The 20,831-nt window shown below is 28.5% G+C and overlaps 1 protein-coding gene across 1 annotated transcript; it reads right to left on the bottom strand.

Annotated features, from left to right (window-relative positions):
* Positions 1-741: 741 nt before the first annotated feature.
* Positions 742-4,325, bottom strand: LOC112761694 (uncharacterized). Its single transcript, XM_025808203.2, has 3 exons — positions 4,089-4,325; positions 1,723-3,994; positions 742-801 (listed from the first exon to the last, which is right to left on the bottom strand). The coding sequence occupies exons 2-3, from the start codon at positions 3,712-3,714 to the stop codon at positions 742-744; spliced, it is 2,052 nt and encodes a 683-aa protein (XP_025663988.2). The 5' UTR covers positions 3,715-3,994; positions 4,089-4,325.
* Between the last annotated feature and the right edge of the window lie 16,506 nt (positions 4,326-20,831).

Genomic DNA, 20,831 nt, shown 5'->3' with positions numbered 1-20,831 from the left:
CGTAGGCATAACAGCAACAACCATCACCACCACCACCATCGCCAATCGCTATCTGCGGATTTTAGCTATGATCCTTCCAGCTATGCCCTCAATTTTGAGGATGATTCTGGAGAGTTGCCTCTGAGAAACTTTAGTGCCCGGTTGCCGCCTTCGCCGCCACGGCGGCCAACAACAACAACCTCCATGGCTCCATGCCATTGAAGTACCCTCACCAAAAGAAAGACTATAATTATATTGTTATTATAGAATATGGAAAATGAAATTGCATAACTCTCTCCACCTCTTTCTTATCAATATCTATTAATAATAAATGAAGAATATACATGAATTAATAGTTTTGTTTTGATTTTATATATTTTTCCAGTTTTAACTATCGGTGATGTTACGTAATCAAATTCAATCAAGTTAGTCCAATATCTTATTGACATAGTAATTGATCCTTGAATTAATCATAAACATGTATTAAACCCTTCACATATAGACATGTAACTTTATGTATATCATGGTATTTTAGTTTTGGATGTTTTTTTTAGTATATCAATTCAGTTCATGTTTGAGAAGCTGCTGTCCTTTTTTTTTTTGTTAGTTTAAGATAAATTGTAATGCCAGTTTTGTGGAGGATATTAGTTAAGCGGAATTTGATTGTAAAGGTTGTGATGGTCCTCTTCCATTTGGATTAATTCTTAGAGGAGAATTTTTCGTTGTTTGAAGAGGTTTGACTCTAACTTGAAAAATAGATATTTATGATGTTATTTGTGAAACAGATTGTTTCATATTGTTCTTATTCAAGCACAAATGCCTCTGTTCATGTCATGAATAAAGATATTATGAAAAAAATTTAGAATTTGCTGGTGAGAGAATGGCGTGCTTTGATTAATTCGATGTTGCGTTCTGTTAATATTGTTGCTGACTCGTTAGCCAAAAATGCTACAAAGAATAATGAGCCTTATATGGAATGAAATATTTCTGAGTATATTAGAAGGCTAATCCAAAAAAATTTAAAAAAACTTTCAACTTCTAAGTTGTGTTATTTGCTATTTTTTCTTGTTTTTTTTTTCTTTTTTTTTTCTTTCTCTATTACGCACCAAACAAATATTGTAACTTTATGTATGTAATGCTTATGTCATTCTCCACAAATACAAATCAGTTTCAAAGGCTATATACAGTGGCGGAACCAGAAATTTCATAAGAGGGGGGCCAATTAAATATAAAATATAACAAAAAATTAACAAAATATGATTTGTAGCATATATATCAAAAAAGTAATTATATTATATAAAAGTCAATGTTCAACTACATACTTTAAGATTTTGATATTTTTAAACTTGCTCGACGATGCTTCATGGAACTAAAATCATCAATTATCATCTCTAAAGTGAATTTTGAAGCAATTTCCTTTTCAATATATACAATCATACAATCTGCTAAAAATTCATCTTCCATCTTGTTTCGAAGCCTTGTTTTAATAATCTTCATAGCTGAAAAGGCCCGTTCAGTTGTTGCTGTTGTCACAGGAAGAGTCAAAACAAGACGAATTAATCTATCAATTAAAGAATATATATTTGATTTTCCTGTCTCTGTCAATTTTTGACACAATTCAGCAAGAGTAGACAAATTCTGAAAATCTGGAGCTTTAACCACATCAAGTTCATAATGTTGTAACTCATAATCCAATTGAATCTTTTCTTGCTCAGAAAAATCTAAAGAATAGAAATTCTTTACAAGATTGCATATGTTGCAAACACTGAATAACTTGAAAGCATCTTTAGGATCTAGAGATATACTCAGTATGAGGAGCTCGGTTGCTTGCTCACTAAATCTACTATTTAGCTCTTTCAATTGAAAATCTATCACGCTAGTAAAAATGTCAACACGATAGTGGTGTTCAACAGTGACAACATCCTTTTTACGACGAGACCGAATTATGTCACTAAAAGAAGCACCCATATCAGGTATCTGAATAGCATGATCATTGCAGAAAGAACTAACTTTCTCCAAAAGTGCTCCCCAACTACTATCTCTTAACTGTTGAATCAATGACTTTGTACTAGAAACCAGATGCATAGCATTCAAAATGTCTTGAGATTTTTGTTGCAATGCTTGACAAAGTTTATCAGTGATTCCCATGATTTCTTTCATCATATGCAAAATGAAAACAAAATCAAATGATAATAAAGATTTAAGAGCATAAGTAGCATCACCACGTTGAGAATATGTAGATCCATTAGTAGCCAAATCTTCCAGAACTGAAGTTGTTGCTCCAAACATACGTAAAAGGCTACAAATTGAGTTGAAGTGAGAGCTCCACCTGGTATCTCCTGATCTTTTTAATGTGCCAATTTGATTTGCTCCTCTTCCTGTTTCAATTTGATTAGTTGCAACTAAATGGGAAATTTCAGTTGCATAAGCAGATCGTAATTCATCATTGCGTTTGCAAGAAGAGCACACAACATTGATAATATTACTCAAACTTTGGAAAAAAGCATGAACATCAACAACTTCTTTAGCCGCAGCAACAAGAGCTAGCTGTAATTGATGAGCAAAGCAATGAACATAATATGCATAAGGACATTCTTGAATAATTAAAGCTTGTAACCCTTTCCACTCTCCACGCATATTACTAGCTCCGTCATACCCTTGACCTCGAACATTTTGAATGTTGAGATTGTGATGAGATAATGCAGAACAAATCTCTTGTTTTAGAGTAGCAGAAGTAGTATCTTTGACATGAACAACATCTATTAGCCTTTCTTTGACAAATCCATGCTTATCAACAAATCTAACAACAACTGCCATTTGTTCTCTTCTAGATTCATCTCTAGCTTCATCAACAATCAAACAAAACTTTGCATTACCAATCTCATTGCGAATTTCATTTTGCACCTTTCTAGCAAAAACATGTAGAATTTCCTTTTGAATAGAAGGTGATGTGTATATTGCATTTTGAGGAGCATTATCCAAAACAACTGCATCCACTTCTTTATTGTAAGAAGCTAATAATTTTAACATTTCAAGAAAATTTCCTCGATTCTGAGACTCATGACTCTCGTCATGTCCCCTAAAAGCACAAGTTTGAAACGTTAACCATTTGACAGTATCAATAGAGGCTTTAAGACGCAATCTATTGCTTAAAACTTGTTGTGAGCTTTGCTTAGCCAATACTTTGTCAATGTGACATAATTGATTAAGCAAATCTTTACAAGACTTAACAGCAATATTATGAGGAGAATTAAGAGATTTACCCACATGAGATAAAAATGCACAATCCTTTCCATTATTCACTTTTTTCCAATTGCGAAATCCTCCTGATGTGAATGGACTTGATTTTCTAGAAAATAAATAGCATGAAAGACAAAATGCAGCATCCACTTCTGGCGAATATTCTAGCCAAGAAAAACTCTTAAACCAATGAGCTTTGAAACGACGAGGATGACTTTCTAGACCAGAAAGAGGGTACTCATCCATAATAAATTGATATGGTCCAAACTTTATGTATGCTCTACGGATTTCATCTTGTTGATTGATAGGATAATTCCAAATTTGCGGACGCTTTCCGGGATCACGCATCAATGTATCAATATTAACTTGATCTATTTCAGTCCTTGCTATTTTGGAAGCAGGGGGTTGAATATCTTGCTCAACAAGTTGTGTCACAGGTTGTTCAATAATATTTTGAACATTACTCAGAATCTGAAGCTGAATTTTGTTCATCATATATTCTCTCTTTTCTCTTGAAAAATGAGTGAATTGTTTTCATCTTTGACATTTTTAACTTAACTTGAACTATCTAACAAAAAAAAAAACAAAAATAATTGTATATATATTATTTTCTTAAAAAAAAATATTAAACCTATTGAGCAATAACAAATAATTTTAGAAACACAAATATATAATAACCAAAAATAAAGTTATTGATTTACCTAATTATTTTTTGTTCCAAGTCTCACAAAAAAATAATTCTATTGAGTTTTGTCCTCACTTCAATCTTTGAACACTGTCCATTATAAAAAAAATAAATTAATTATTTTAAATAAATAATGTAAATAATACTTGACATTGTCATTAACTTAAAAAAAATTGAAATATACCTCTTTGAATCTTTGTTGTGCATTCAATGGTTAATATTTTGTTGTTCACTTCTCTTCAATGGTTTTTCTTCATATGTCTTGTTTTGGTATGGAAAGAAAATTAGAATGAGAAGAGTAGAAGACCAAAAGTTTGGGAATCACTAAAAGAGAGAGAAAAGTGGCGCTATGCCTATGATAGTTTGAAACAAATATTTGAAAAATGTACTAGGGTTACTTTAATTAATAGTATGGGCTTGGACTAGTATAATAGAACCATTTTTATTAATTATTAGAATGTGCTATTTGTTAACAAGAGCAACAATAATTCAAATATCTAATACATAATGCAGTTTTTAGTTTTTTTAATTTATAAAATTTTGTAAGTTATATTTTTTTAATATTATATATAAAAAAATTTAATATTATTAATTATTACTATTTACTATTTTTTTAAAAAAAATTTGGGGGGGACCATGGCCACCTTAGGTCCCCCCGTGGATCCGCCACTGGCTATATATGCATTGGAGTATATACAAAATCATTGCATATCCTACTAAACTTTCATCTGAATCTAAATCGCATATACAGAATATTTGTTGATAAACCTTTTCTTTCATACATGAACTATTATTATGTTAATTAGGGATGGTAACAAGATAGGGTGGAAGCAGGATGTCTCTCTGTTTTTTGTTTCTACCTTCAGATTTGCTCACCGTCTTGGTTCTGGTTATCCCATATAGGAGAATATTGTCCTCCATTCCATTTTTTACAGAATTCTATTCTTTGTGGGATTTCATTTATATTTTTTCGATAGTTCTGACTAATTATAATTTTCATAAGAATAAAGCTACAAATATCTATTCTATACAAAAATAATAAAATTTTATACAAAAAGTCTAAATGGTAGGACAACGACTTCTTTCGAAACAATGCAGTGGAAAGACGCAACGGCGAGTTAAAGCACATAGCAGTGAACGAGATAGGAGATGCAACAGCAAAAAAGAGAATGGATTCGACAGCAGAATTGCATAAAAAGGACACGTCAAATTTTGTAATCTATAGTTATTTAAAAAAGGCCTAAGTTACATTATTTGAGATTTTACACCCTCTAGTGTATTTACCACCATCACCAAAATTTAGTGATAGAATAACGGATCCAAAGTTACAATAGATCATATAATAAATTAATCATAAAAATATGGATCTTTCAAGTTATCTATTTAAACAATTTTAACAAACCAAAGACTAGTACTCTCTAGCTATGAATAAAAGAAAGATATTACATGGTAGTAAAATATCATTATTGATGTCAGTATAAAAGTTACTGAATAGTGAATAGTATAAAATGATAATCTCTCTTAGTACTTACTAGCAATTATTTTGGATCAAAATTGATAAGGGAAAAGCTCAATATACAAGCAATTAGGGCTTGTAATTATTACAAGTTTATTAATGCCTAATCCACCAAAACGTGTTGCAACTCCTACGTTACTTACACGCGCTTTATTCATGCCGTTTCACGTTTTTTTTGTACCTCTTTTTCTTCTTCTTCTTTTTCCGTGCTTCCTCTTCTTCTTCCTCTTCCTCTTCCTCTTCCTCTTCCTCTTCTTCTTCTTCTTCTTCTTCTTTCTCTGTGTCTCTTTTTTTTCTCTTCCTCCTTCTTTTTTTTATTGAAATTTCTTCTCCTCTTTTCGTTTTCTCTTTCTCCTTCATCAAAATCACTAGAAAAAACGAAGAAATATTATTCAATGTACGTTTCTTGCCTTCTCTTTCTCCTTCTTCTTCTTCTTGCTACACGTTCTTCTTACTCTTTCTGTTCTTCTTCTTCATTTACGTGCTTTTCTCTCTGTTTTCTTTTTTCGTTATTCTCGATTTCTATTGTTTTTTGACATCAAGCTCTGAAATCGTTTTTGAAGAAGAAGAAGTAGCAGAAGATGAGAAGGAGAAAGAGAAAGAGTTCTGAATTATGCATGATTTTGGGTGTATTTTCTTAAATCCTTTGGGTGTATTTTCTGTAATCTTTTGGGTGTATTTCTATAATCGTTTGGGTGAATTCCTGTAACCGTTTGGGTGTATTTCTGTAATCTCTTGGGTGTATTTTATGTAATCGTTTGGGTGTATTTCTGTAATGCCTGCTATTTTTTCTGAAATGAAAAATACACCCATAGATATCAATAAGATACACCCATAGATATGAGTCAGATACACCCATAGATATCAGTCAGATATCACTCAAATACACCCAAATGATTACGGAAAATACACCCAAACGGTTACAAGAATTCACCCAAACGATTATAGAATACACCCAAAGGGTTACAGAAAATACACCCAAAGGATTTAAGAAAATACACCCAAAATCATGCATAATTCAGAACTCTTTCTCTTTCTCCTCTTCATCTTCTGCTGCTTCTTCTTCTTCAAAAATGATTTTACCATGAAAAATTGAAAAAAAAACGAGAAAACAGAGAGAAAAGACGTAAATGAAGAAGAAGAAAAAGAAAACGAGGAAGAAGAACGTGCAGAAACGAAAGAAAATGAGAAGAAGAAGAGTAAGAGGAAGAAGAACGTGCAGCAAGAAGAAGAAGAATTGCAGAAACCATGAAAATTTCTGTAATGCCTGCTATTTTTTCTGAAATGAAAAATACACCCATAGATATCAGTAAGATACACCCATAGATATGAGTCAGATACACCCATAGATATCAGTCAGATATCACTCAAATACACCCAAATGATTACAGAAAATACACCCAAACGGTTACAAGAATTCACCCAAACGATTATAGAATACACCCAAAGGGTTACAGAAAATACACCCAAAGGATTTAAGAAAATACACCCAAAATCATGCATAATTCAGAACTCTTTCTCTTTCTCCTCTTCATCTTCTGCTGCTTCTTCTTCTTCAAAAATGATTTTACCATGAAAAATTGAAAAAAAAAACGAGAAAACAGAGAGAAAAGACGTAAATGAAGAAGAAGAAAAAGAAAACGAGGAAGAAGAACGTGCAGAAACGAAAGAAAATGAGAAGAAGAAGAGTAAGAGGAAGAAGAAGGTGCAGCAAGAAGAAGAAGAATTTCAGAAACCATGAAAATCGAAAAAAACGAAAAAGAAGAAGAAGAAGAAGAAGAAGAAGAGGAAGAGGAAGAGGAAGAGGAAGAGGAAGAAGAAGAAGACGAAGACGGAGAAGAAGAAGAAGAGAAGAAGAAGAAGAAGAGGAAGAGGAAGAGGAAGAGGAAGAAGAAGAAGAAGAAGACGAAGAGAAACCGTTTGAGTGGGGCGCGTGTAGTTACGCTCCATTCAAAATGAGTTGGTGCGCGTGTTAATAAAGTTTGGGTTGATAACTTGTAAAACTTGTACGGTCTTTTTACTTGTATGTGTAGCAGGCCCAATTGATAATAGGGTAAAGTTTAGTCTCTTTTGTCCCTGATATTTTTTAAAAAGTTTTAAAATATATCATTAATATTTAATTTATTTTAATTTTGTCTCTAAAACTTTAAATATTTTTAATTATACTCTTGAGAGTAAATACTGTTAACAGAAATGTTGATGATAATTATATCCTTGAGAGTTAATTTTGTCTCTAAATATATTTATTGTATTTAGGGTAAAATAATAAAATGATGTCCAAAAATTTATATCATTGACAAAAATAACTTAAAAAGATATAAACAATAAATAAATTCTTAAAAAACTTTAAAATACAAAAAATTATATATTAAATATATATTTTAAAAAAATTTAGAGATTAAATTTTGATTTTTTTGTAAGTATTAGTATAAAAATAAAATATTTTAGTTTTAAAATTTGATAATTTTGTGTTAGGTGAATGTTTTTTTAAAACTAATTTTATTATATTTGACTAAGATTTATATTGAAAAATAAAAAAATTAGAAATTAAATTTTGTTCTATTTTTTGTGTATCTTTTAAATAATTATTTAAATGTGGCTACAAAAATTTGGATCAAACAAATAAGAATTCATTTGCTAAATATAAAAAATTTTGTCTCTTTAAAAAATATAATATTTATTAAATACTTTTATCACACTTTTAAATCATTCCAAAATTTATTTTTCATTTGTATTCTTAAAAATTATTGTGTCAACGACATAAATTTTTAGATAAAAAATTAATAATTTATCCTTTATTTAAATTAACAAATTCTAAAAACACTCTCATCATCAAAAAACCCTTAATATATATTTTGTAGTTTCACAAAAGAAGAGGTCAATTCAAACTAAAACACTCATAAAAGAGACCCACTAATAAAGTCTTCTTTTTAATTTTCAATTCTCTCTTTCTTTCTTTGTCTTCCTCTAAAAATTGGTATGTCTTTCTCTCTCTCTTTGTCTTTTATTTTCTGTTTTATTTTTTAAAACTTCAATTGAAAATTTAGCCTTTTTCTTTCTCTTCTTACGATTAATATTTGTTCTGCAGAGCAAAAAAAAAACGGTGAGATTAAAATTTATTTTTTACTAACAAGCAAAAGTCCCTTTTTTTTTCTCTTTTTCCAGGTTAATATTTACTATTGACATATCTATATAATGTGCTTTACAGAAATATAAAAAAAAATATTATTTTAATATAAATTTAATATTAGTTATAAATAAAATATTATTTTAATATAAATTTAATATTAGATATAAATATTTGTTTTGGAGAACATTAAAAATATTTTTAAAATATCTAAAAAATATTTATTTTATTCCACCACCTACCTTAGAATAACTAATCACAAATTTTAATATATCACGTCAAATTAATTTTATTTGGTTAAATAGTCAGTTCATTCGTGTGCCTAAATAAATATCAAATAATTTGACCTATTTAAAAATGATAATATTATTCGAACTTGCAGGTATTTGTCTAACCTCTACCCGCTCAAAGCGAGTTTTTAACGAACAGAATCAGAGTTAGGTAATACCCGTCCTAATATATAGTATATATAAATATGTATTATTTTAATATATATATAATTAATAATATTGTATCATATTAAAATTTTTGTTTTAATTTATGTTATGTAAGTGATGATAATTATATAAATTTTAAATTTTAATTTTATTCGTTGAATTTTAATAATTATAAAGGCGGTTAGAGACAAAATAGGATGGGACAAAATATAACAGACCAAGTATCTACAAGGATGAATTAGAATTTAACTTTTACTGTCTGCAGATAAGATCGGCGTAGGTTTTATACGAGTTCATAAAGTTCATATTTATATTGAATATTCAACTATTCTTTATCCTCTTAAATTAAAAAATATCATAAAAAATAATATATATATATATATAATGATAAATAGTTATTAATAATGCCGGTAAATATTTTAATTTTTGTAACTAAATTCGCACATCAATAATTCAATAAATCTTCTCTCATCTTAATAAAAGAAAATTTCAGGAATGTCAATGAAAGATATATTACTTTGGTATGTATTAAAAAAGTTTTAAGTGTGTCAATTTTTAAAATTTGACTTAAAAATAAAGTCCAAAATACATATATACAGAAATTATTTACAATAAAAAAATTAAATAAGAACCTATAAAATATTCACAGGAATAAAATTTTATCTCATAAATTTTTTTATATTATTTTATTTTAAATTATTATTTTTTATAATTAATATGTTATATAACTATTCAAGAGAATTATTTAACTAAATAATATATTTATTCAATGATCAGTCAAGATAATTTGACCAATAACATTTTATACATAATCTATGAAACTAATATATATATGGAACACAATTCTTTATAGATATGGTGGTGATCGAACAACGACAACAACAAAAAAGATTTATGGTGGTAACTATGTGAATCTTGTGAGTTCATCATCAGAGTCAAGTGTTGAGGAAGACAACAGAATTTCTAACCAAGAATATCATCATCATGATTTAGACGTAGATACAATGGTATGTGTATTGAATCAATTTATTCTCGATGAGTCAATTCTCGCTAAGTATGATAGAAAAGGAGGAGGAGGTAGTAGTGACGAGATTTTTGGATCAATTCTTAAAGGAGAATTTTTTGCTGTTTGAAGAAGTTTGATTCTAATTTGAAAGATAGGTATTTATGATGTTATTTATGAAACGAATTGTATCAGATTGTTCTTCTTATTCAAGAACAAATGCCTCTATTCATGCCATGGAAAAGAATATTATAAAAAAGATTCAGGATTTACTAGTGAAAAATTGGCGTGCTTGGATTAATTTTGTATCCACAGAAGATAGCTTTCGTGTGTCAAAAATATTCTAACGGACCAATTGTGTAACTAATGTCTGGGTACTTTTGGCACACGAAAGCCATCTTCCGTTGTTATAATTGTCGTTTTATTCTTATATAAGTACGTTTGTCAGTATTTATATTTTTTATGGGTACAAATGATAATTTATTCTTTGGTGTTGCATTTTGCTAATATTGTTACTGATTCATTAGTAAAAAATACTGTAAAAAATAATGAGCCTTATACAGAATGGACTATTCTTGTTGAGTATATTAGAAGGCTAATCCAAGAAAATTAAAAAAAAAATTCAACTTCCTGGTTGGGTTATTTGTTATTTTTTTTTTCTCTCTATGTAATGCTTATGTCATTCTCCATATACAAATCAATTTCAAAGGCTATATATGCATTGGAGTATATACAAAATCATTGCATATATATCCTACTAAACTTTCATCTGAATCTGAATCACATATACACAATATTTGTTGATAAACCTTTTCATACATGAAATATTATTATGTTAATTAGGGATGATAACAGGATAGAGTAGAAGTGGAGAATGTCTCTCTATTTTTTGTCTTTACTTACAGATTTACTTACCATCTCTGTTTTCGTTCTTCAATATAAAAGAATATTGCATATAGTATGGACGGCACTAAAAGTTTCTACACTGAAAAAGGATTATGCAAATAAAAATTAAAAATTTAAAATTTTTTTTTTTATATATGACATATGTGAAATGACTAAAAAATATAAAAAAAATTATTAAAGATAATTAAATAAATTTATAAATTTCAGATATTAACAAAAACATAATAAAGATTTTCGTTCAAATTCTCGCACATATTTCTGAAAAATTTTATCTTCCGTCTTTATTCTCACAAAAAAATTTTTTATAGTCAAACCCCATTTGGTGACGTCCCTGCTAGGATCCAAGAGTTTTACCATTCCTAACGTTAACTTTATAGCAAATTTTCTTAGATTTTATTGTATCTAAATTAATAAAATGTATTTATCAACTCATCATAAATCTTCTAGCTTTGCCAACGAAAAAAGACACGTCAAATTTTATAATTTATAGTAATATAGTCTTATTCAAAAAAAAAGGCCTAAGTTACATTATTTGGAATTTACACCCTCTAGTGTATTTACCATCACCAAAATTTAGTGATAGAATAACGGATCCAAACTTACAATAGCAGATCATATAATAAATTAATAATAAAAATATGGATCTTTGAAGTTATCTATTTAAACAATTTTGACAAACCAAAAACTACTTTCTAGCTGTGAATAAAAGGAAGATATTACATGGTAATAAAATATCATTATTGATGTCAGTATAAAAGTTACTGAATAGTGAATAGTAAGGTAGCGACAATTCAAAGTTAATGTTTCGTTATCATATTATAAATGGGTACATAAATTAAACTTTGGATTTAAAAAATATCGTCCTAGGTTGTTTATTTTAAAACGACTTTTTTCGTATATGAGACAAGACCATAACTATTAACATTATTTTAAAACCCATCAAATTCTTAAATGGCACCAACATAGGTTGAAATTGAAAAATAAAATTTTAAAAGTTGAAAATTATTTGATACTAGAGCAAGTATTAACTAAATTAAAAATGTTTTGTGAATTTATACATTAATTTATATCATTTTTAATTTTAACTAAATAATTATTTATTAAAATAATCAAATTTATCATAATAGGATAACCAAACCTAAAATATTTTAGTGGAATAATAAAAGTTATTTACAATAGTACGATAAAAAATTAAGATGCCAAATGTATATTGGCTTATTAGTAGCTCATTTTTAGTATATACATAGGATGATTATAACAAAATAATATCTTGAGATAAAGAAAAATATTTCAAATGTATTTTGAAAATTGCCATTATTATTACATGATTTTATTCTTTTTTTAATTACTTTACCATTTTTATAATATAATTATTTAAAAAAATGATAATCTCTTAGTACTTAGCAATTATTTTAGATCAAAATTGATAATAGGGTAAAATTTTGTCTCTTTTTGTCCCTAATATTTTAAAAAAAATTAAAATATATCATTAACTAACATTTAATTTGTTTTAATTTTGTTTTTAAAATTTTAAATATGTTTCAGTTATACCATTGAAATCAGAGTAAATACTATTAACAGAAATATTAATAACAATTATATCCTTGAGAGTTAATTTTGTCCCTAAATATATTTATTGTATTTAGGGTAAAATAATAAAATAATGACCAAAAATTTATATAAGACAAAAACAACTCAAAATGATATCAACATAAATAAGCTCTTCAAATATTTTAAAACGTAAAAAAATAATTATATATTAAATATATATTTTAAAAAATATTTTAGAGATCAAATTTTGATATTTTTTATAAGTATTAAGAAAAAAATAAAATATTTTATTTTTAAAATTTGATAATTTTGTGTTAAGTGAATATTTTTTAAAAATAATTTTATTATGCTTGAATAAGGTTTATTAAAAAATAAAAAAATTAGAGATTAAAATTTTGTTTTTCTTAGTCTTTTTAATAGTTATTCACTTATTCAAATGTGATTACAAAAATTTGAATCAAACGAATAAAAATTCATTTACTAAATACAAAAAAAATTTGTCACTTACAAAAATATAATATTTATTAAATATTTTTGTCAGATTTTTAAATTATTTAACAATTTATTTATTATTTATATTTTTAAAAATTATTTTTGTCAACAACATAAATTTTTAGATATAATATTAATAGTTTATTCTTTATTTAAATTAACAAATTCCAAAAATACCTTCATCATCAAAAATCCTTAATATATATTTTGTAGTTTCACAAAAGAGGTCAACTCAAACTAAAACACTCATCAAAGAGACCCACTAATAAAATCTTCTTTTCAATTTTTGATTCTCTCTTTCTCTCTTTGTCTCTCTCTAGAAACTGTATGCCTTTCTCTCTCTCTCTTTGTCTTTTATTTTCTGTTTTAGACTTTTAGTCCTTTCTCTTTCTCTTCTTACCATTAATATTTGTTCTGCACAGCACAAAAGAAAATAAAAATAAAAATAAACTGATGAGATTAAAACTTATTTTTCACTAACAAGCAAAAGTTCCTTTTTTTTTCTCTTTTTCCAGGTTCATATCGACTATTGACATATCTATATATTTACAGAAATATAAAAAATGATTATTTTAATATAAATTTAATACTATAAATTAAAATAATGGTCATAAATATTCTTTTCAAAGAACTAAAAAAATATTTTTAAAATATCTAAGAAATATTTATTTTATAACACCACCTACCCTAGAATAATCACAAATTTTAATATATATCACATCGAATTAATTTTGTTTGGTTAAATAGTTAATTCACTCATATATCTAAATAAGTGTCAAAAGATTTAATCTATTTAAGAATGACAACACTATTCAAAGGTATCCATCGCACCTCTACCTGCTCAAATCGAGATTTTAACGAACGGAGTCGGATTTAAGTAATATTTGCTCCGATATATAATATATAAATATATATTATTTTAATATATATATATATATGTAAAATAATTAATAATATTGTATTATATTTAAATTTTTACTTTAATTTATGTTATATAAGTAATGATAATTATATAAATTTTAAAATTTAATTTTATTCGTTAAATTTTAATAATTATAGAAACAATTAGAAAAAAATAAGATGGGACAAAACAGAATAGACCAGATATCTACAAAGGTGGATATATTAAGATTTAATTTTTTAATGTCCACAAGTCAGATCGGTGTGGATTTTATGTGAGTTGTTAAAGTTCAGATTTATATTGAATATTCAATTTTTTTTGTTATCTTGAGTTAGAAAATATTATATATATATATATATATATATATATATATATATATGTAATGATAAATAGTTATTAATTAATGCCGGTAGATATTTTAATTTTTGCAACTAAATTCGCACATCAATAATTCAAGTATACATAAATCTTCTCTCATCTTAATAAAAAAATTTCAAGAATGTCAATTAAAGATATATTACTTTAGTATGTATTGAAAAAGTTTTAAATGTGTCAATTTCTAGGATTTGACTTGAAAATAATATCCAAAACATATATATGCAGAAATTATTTGCAACAAAAGAATTAAATAAGGACCTATGAAATATTTATAGAGATAAAATCCTATCTCATAATATAAATAAATGGAGAGGGGGACAGGAATATAAATACTCATACCCTATATAAATTCATTTAATCTCTACGAATGTAAAATTATCAAATTTTTCTGATAATATATATATATATATATATATATATATATATATATATATATATATATATATATATATATATATATATATATATATATATATATATATATATTATGTTAGTATGTTAAAAAAAATTTAAATTATGTTATTTTAACATAAAAGCATTAAAAGGATGCTCTCACTAGTCAAAAGAATTCAATATTAATTTAGGATTCAATTTAGCTTGACTAAATTATTTGACTAAATAATATAGTTATTATTAAATGTACAGTCAAGATAATTTAACCAATAACATTTTATATATTTATGGGATACAATTCTTTATAGATGTCGATGGTGATCGAACAATGACGACAACGAAAAAGATTCATGATGGTAACATGTGAATTTTGTGAGTTTATCATTATCAGAGTCAAATGATGAGGAAGACAAGGGAGTTCCTAACCAAGAATATCATCATCATGATTTGGACGTAGATACAACGATATGTGTATTGAATCAATTCATTTTCGATGAGTCAATTTTCGCCGAGTATGGTGAAAAAAGAGAAGGAGATAGTAGTGACGACGAAACACAAGTGTTGGAAGAATTTGATGTTGAAAATAAAAAATGTGGTGATTATGACGGCGATGATAATAACAGAAAAAGTGACTATATTTCAATGAAATTATTGAGTTGGGTTAAAAATGTTGCGGTGAATCCTTGTGGTGAATCTAAAATTGGTTTAACTTGTAACAATAAAAATCCTAAGAGAGGAAGAAGGTTTTTTTATATAAAGAGGCTGCCTCCAACAAGAAAAAATTTAGGTCAAGCGGAACAACAATTTTGGAAGGTAATTTTCAATTGTTTATTTTATGAAATTTTTTGTTGATAATTAAAAGTATATTTGTGTGAATCAATTTTTGATAGATTATATTCCCGATATGTTAGTTTAGTTATTCTGCTATTAGTTAATCTATTAAATTATCATGAAAAAGAATTACTTTTCAAATTGATAGATTATATTCCATGTATTTTGGATAATGAAGATTTTTAACTCTATATAATATCCAGAAAAATATCATCAGAATCTAATTTATTTTAAAAATTAAATAACTATATATTATAGTTGGATAATAAAAATCTTAAACCCATTTTTAATAATGTCTCTTTATTTTGGTATCAAAAACTTTGGTTGTACAACATTTTCCTTTGTAATATGTTGTTTGTCAAGATGTCTTTTAATATTTTTTATTCAAATATTTTTTTCCTTTGTAATATTTTTTAATATCTAGTTTCATTGACTTTTTAAATTGTTGGTGTTTTATTTGTAGTTTTTGATCGGTTAATTTTTTATTTATGCTTATTTAAATATCTCTTATTTCAATGTTTTGGGCTTAAGTGAGTGATTGTAACTATTAAAAAAGAATGCTCAAACTTATTATATACTTTAATTTTTTTCTATCAATGTTGCAACTTATTATATACTTCAATAAAATCAAAATTTGTAAACATATACTTATAAGCTATAACATTATATATACTTATTAAACCAACATATTGATGTCATCATTTTGTAGAGTCAGAAGATGTGTCCATCAATATATGAAGAAGAGCCTAAGGATAGAATGTATAACCTTAGAAAGAAGCTCAAGAAAAATAATAATGGGAGATTTTCACCTAAAAAATCTACATTTTCTATTCGTACTTCTTTAAATTCTTCATTGGATCCTGATTATTCTGAAGAACAAGAACAAAAAAAGAAGACAAAGAAACAAACATATGGTCAAAAAAGTGCCTAACAATTCCAAATAAAAATCGTTTTTTGATCGAATTAAAATCCAATGACTCAAATTAAAAATACATAGATATTAAAAATACTACGAGGCCCCACTGCCATCAACCCCACTTGGTCCAGCACGTTGAGGACATCTACTGCGACTATGACTCTGATTTCTGCATAGATGGCATACCCGGGGATCACGCATTTTCCATGAATCCATTTCATTCAGATAGCAAGTCGATTTGGGACGACCTTTTCACTTTCGTCGCAAGGCCGGATTTATGACCAAGGTCGCTCCCATGTAATCAGGCCATGTCTCCGTGTCGCCCAACGGGACAAATTTCTCTCTGTAGACCTTCCAAATTTCTGACATCTTATATACATCGCTGATATATATCTGCCAATCCAGTCACTGGTTAGCACATCACGCAATAACATTGCGACATAGAAGTCGCTCCACCTGAAAATGCCCACATTCGCACCTCCGTCGCGCAAGATCAACAACTAACACTTTTCCACTAGGCATTTCGTGCACCTCAAACACCTTGTTTCTTCTATCAAACCGGTTCACAACGATGTTACCTGCGCGCTGCATGTTTGCCTCTATCCGCTGAGTGGCAAACTCAGAGAAAGTAAATCCAGCACGCTTACGCTAGTAAGCCTCAGTACTCTTCCGCGTAAACAACTCGTTCAACTGATAACATGTTGCTCGAACTAGCGCCAATATAGGAAGATTTCGAGCACCCTTCAACACTGAATTAATGCACTTGACAAGGTTCGTTGTCATGTGACCTCATCGACGTCCCTCGTCAAATGCCAACACCCACTGAGGACGATCGATGTTATCGCACCAATGAACATAGGCCTCGCCTCATTCTTGCAACCTCCTGTAGTTGGCATTGTACTCCTCCACTGTCATTGAATACCCAATGTTGACCACAAGCTTTTGCAAGTACGGAACCTTAAATTCCCTTAAAAAGTTGATGTCGATGTGCCGAATACAAAACATCCACCATGCTCTCGGAGGTTTCCAATCACCTCTGCTACGATTGACTGCGGCCCGAATTGACTCATGACGATCGGAGATTATCCCCACGCCGTCTTTCCTTACAACAGGTATTCGTAAATTACTGAGAAAAAAGTGCTACGCATAAGTAGTCTCACCCTCTACAATGGTAAAAGCAATCGGTACAATTAACGTTTTGATTCCCATCTTGCGCAACTGCAACCAAAATGCAACTTTTATATTTTCCATATAGGTGGGTCCCATCAACCTGAACCAGTGACTTACAATATTTGAAAGCTCTTATGCGTGGATTAAAGCTCCAGAATACCCGATGAAGTATCCTTACACCGTCCACCTCTTGACTCCCGTTATACAGGAGTCGTGTTTCTATTTGAACTTGTGAACCAAACATCTTCTAAACTATCGCCAAGAACCACAACGACAAAGTTTGGTAAGATTCTTTCTATCTACCGAAAACCTTGGCTATCGACTTCTGCTTTGTCAGCCAAGCCTTCCGGTAACTAATAGTGTAGTTGAATCTTGCCTGGACCTCCGCAGTTATAGATTTGAACTTTATGGAAGCTTCGGATTCAACCGATGGCTTCATAGCCTCAGCAATCGTGTCTGGGTCTAACCTGGAGTGATCCTATGAGATCATTCCCATGGAACACATGTGCCTCCCATTGTATCTTTGAATCTCCCAACAAGATTTTTTCTGTATCAAGCTGGCTCGGATAAGCTAGTCACACCCACGTCCGTAATTCTTGCACTTTGCATAGAACATCTGTGGCTCGGATTCATAAACAACATAATCGACCCCTCTGAAGATAATGTAATTCCGAATTGCCGCAATCACTGATTTTCTTGAACCGTATTCCATTCTGATCCTAAACTCCCCATCCTCAAGATCAGCAACACCTATAAGAAAACAAATTTGTTGTTCATTGATCCGCTAAAACAAAATCAAGTAAACATATTATCACTGCTCAGGTACCTATGTTTGCATATTCAGAAAACTTCGGTGCATACATGACGTCAAGATTCAAACTACGCATAAAGGGTGGAACGCTCATCGGTTGACTAACTGTGACTGGAACCACTAAAGTTTCTGCCACTGCCTTACCTCCCACATCGTCGTCAGCGTCTTCATCACCGGCTTCGTACGTAGCTTCGAACTCCTCATTGCTATCATCGTTCATTCCCAAGTATGCCTCACCTCTGTCATCTTGCACATATGGGTCATGTTGAACCTCATCTGCAACAATATGCTCAAACTCAACATATAACTCAATCCTCGGGTGTTGCATCTGAGTTTTCTGGTAAATACAAAATATCCGCTGAATACTTGTTTCATCGACGATTGGCATAACTTCAAATTGTATCAGGCAGCCAAATACGACAACCGGACTCTTGTAGAGAATGTTGGTCACCATGTTTACAATATCAACCTTTATGCTTTGACAGAGTCTGTACTGTAGTTCCGCGATCGTTATACTGCACGAAACTACAAATGAAAACATATTCTCACACGTAAAGTTCACACCCTCATATGTATTTCGTACGACCTCACCGTTGTGGTAAACCACTATATTGGTAGTGCCCTCCATGGTACCGACCCTAGAGAAAAATACTTCTCTCAGAATGAAGCAAAATGGTTACGAGCATTGCTTTTTATAGACGGAAGACTCACCTCGCAGACAACGTGTTGCAAATCCGTCTAACCAACGTCCACCACGTGGCAACACGCAACTTGCGTGTTGCTACCACGTTGGAATTACGCATCAGGCGTGTTGACGAAAGGCTGACACGTGTCAACACAGAACTTGCGTGTTGCTTCAGATTTTGACAAATGTTCAACACGTGGGTTACGTGCTGAGTCAGCACGTTACCTATGTGTTATTCCTGTACCTTTATTACGTCCACCTGCTTGTATATACATCAAAAAAGTTCATTTTCTAAAAAATACATATTTTTTCATATTTAAATTCTTTAACCTTAATAAAATGTATTTATCAACTCATCATGAATCTTCTGGGCTTTACCAACGAAGAAAGACAAGTCAAATTTTGTAATCTATAGTAATATAGTCTTATTCATAAAAGGCTTAAGTTACAATATTTGGGATTTTACACCCTCTAGTGTATTTACTATCACCAAAATTTAGTGAAAGAATAACGGATCCAAAATCACAAAAGATCATATAATAAATTAATAATAAAAATATGGATCTTTGAAGTTATTTATTTAAACAATTTTACAAACTAAATACTACTCTCTAGCTGTGAATAAAAGAAAGATATTACATGATAATAAAATATCATTATTGATGTCGGTATAAAAGTTACTGAATAGTGAATAATAGTTTCTAAGGTAGCAACAATTCAAAGTTAATGTTTCATTAATAGATTATAAATGGGTACATAAATTAAACGCTGGGTTTAAAAAATATCGTCCTAAGTTGTTTATTTTAAAACGACTTTTTTCATATATGAGGTAAGATCATAACTATTGAGATTATTTTAAAACCCATCAAATTCTTAAATGGCACCAACATAGGTTGAAATTGAAAAATAAAATTTTTAAAATTGAAAATTATTTGATACTAAAAAAGGTATTAACTAAATTAAAAATATTTTGTGCAAGAAAATTTAGCTATTAAATTAGTTATTATATATTTGTCTATATTTATACATCAATTTATATAATTTTTAATTTTAATTAAATAATTATTCATTAAAATAATAAAATTTATCATAATAAAATAACCAAACCTAAAATATTTTACTGGAATAATCAAAATTATTTACAATAGTATGATAAAAAATTAAGATGCCAAATATATATATTGGCTTATTAGTAGCTAAATTTTAGTATATACATAGGATTATTATAACAAAATAATATCTTGAGATAAAGAAAAATATTTCAAATATATTTTGAAAATTGCCATTATTATTACATGATTTTATTCCTTTTTTAATTACTTTACCATTTTTATAATATAATTATTTATAAAAATGATAATCTCTTAGTACTTAGCAATTATTTTAGGTCAAAATTGACAATAGGGTAAAATTTTGTCTCTTTTTGTTCCTAATATTTAAAAAAAATTAAAATATATCATTAATATTTAATTTATTTTAATTTTATTCTTAAAATTTTAAATATGTTTCAATTATACCTTTGAGATCAGAGTAAATACTATTAACAGAAATGCTGATGATAATTATATCTTTGAGAGTTAATTTTGTCCCTAAATATATTTTTTGTATTCAGGGTAAAATAATAAAATGATGACAAAAAATTTATACCATTGACAAAAACAACTCAAAAACGATACAAACCATAAATAAGTTCTTAAAATATTTTAAAACATAAAAAATAATTATATATTAAATATATATTCTAAAAAAGATTTTAGAGATCAAATTTTGATATTTTTTTGCAAGTATTAATAGAAAAATAAAATATTTT

The sequence above is a fragment of the Arachis hypogaea genome, chromosome 2, assembly GCF_003086295.3.
Source record: "Arachis hypogaea cultivar Tifrunner chromosome 2, arahy.Tifrunner.gnm2.J5K5, whole genome shotgun sequence".
Taxonomy (NCBI): domain Eukaryota; kingdom Viridiplantae; phylum Streptophyta; class Magnoliopsida; order Fabales; family Fabaceae; genus Arachis; species Arachis hypogaea.
The sequence above is the reverse complement of the archived record's forward strand: the minus strand, read 5'-3'. Positions and strand labels throughout refer to the sequence as shown.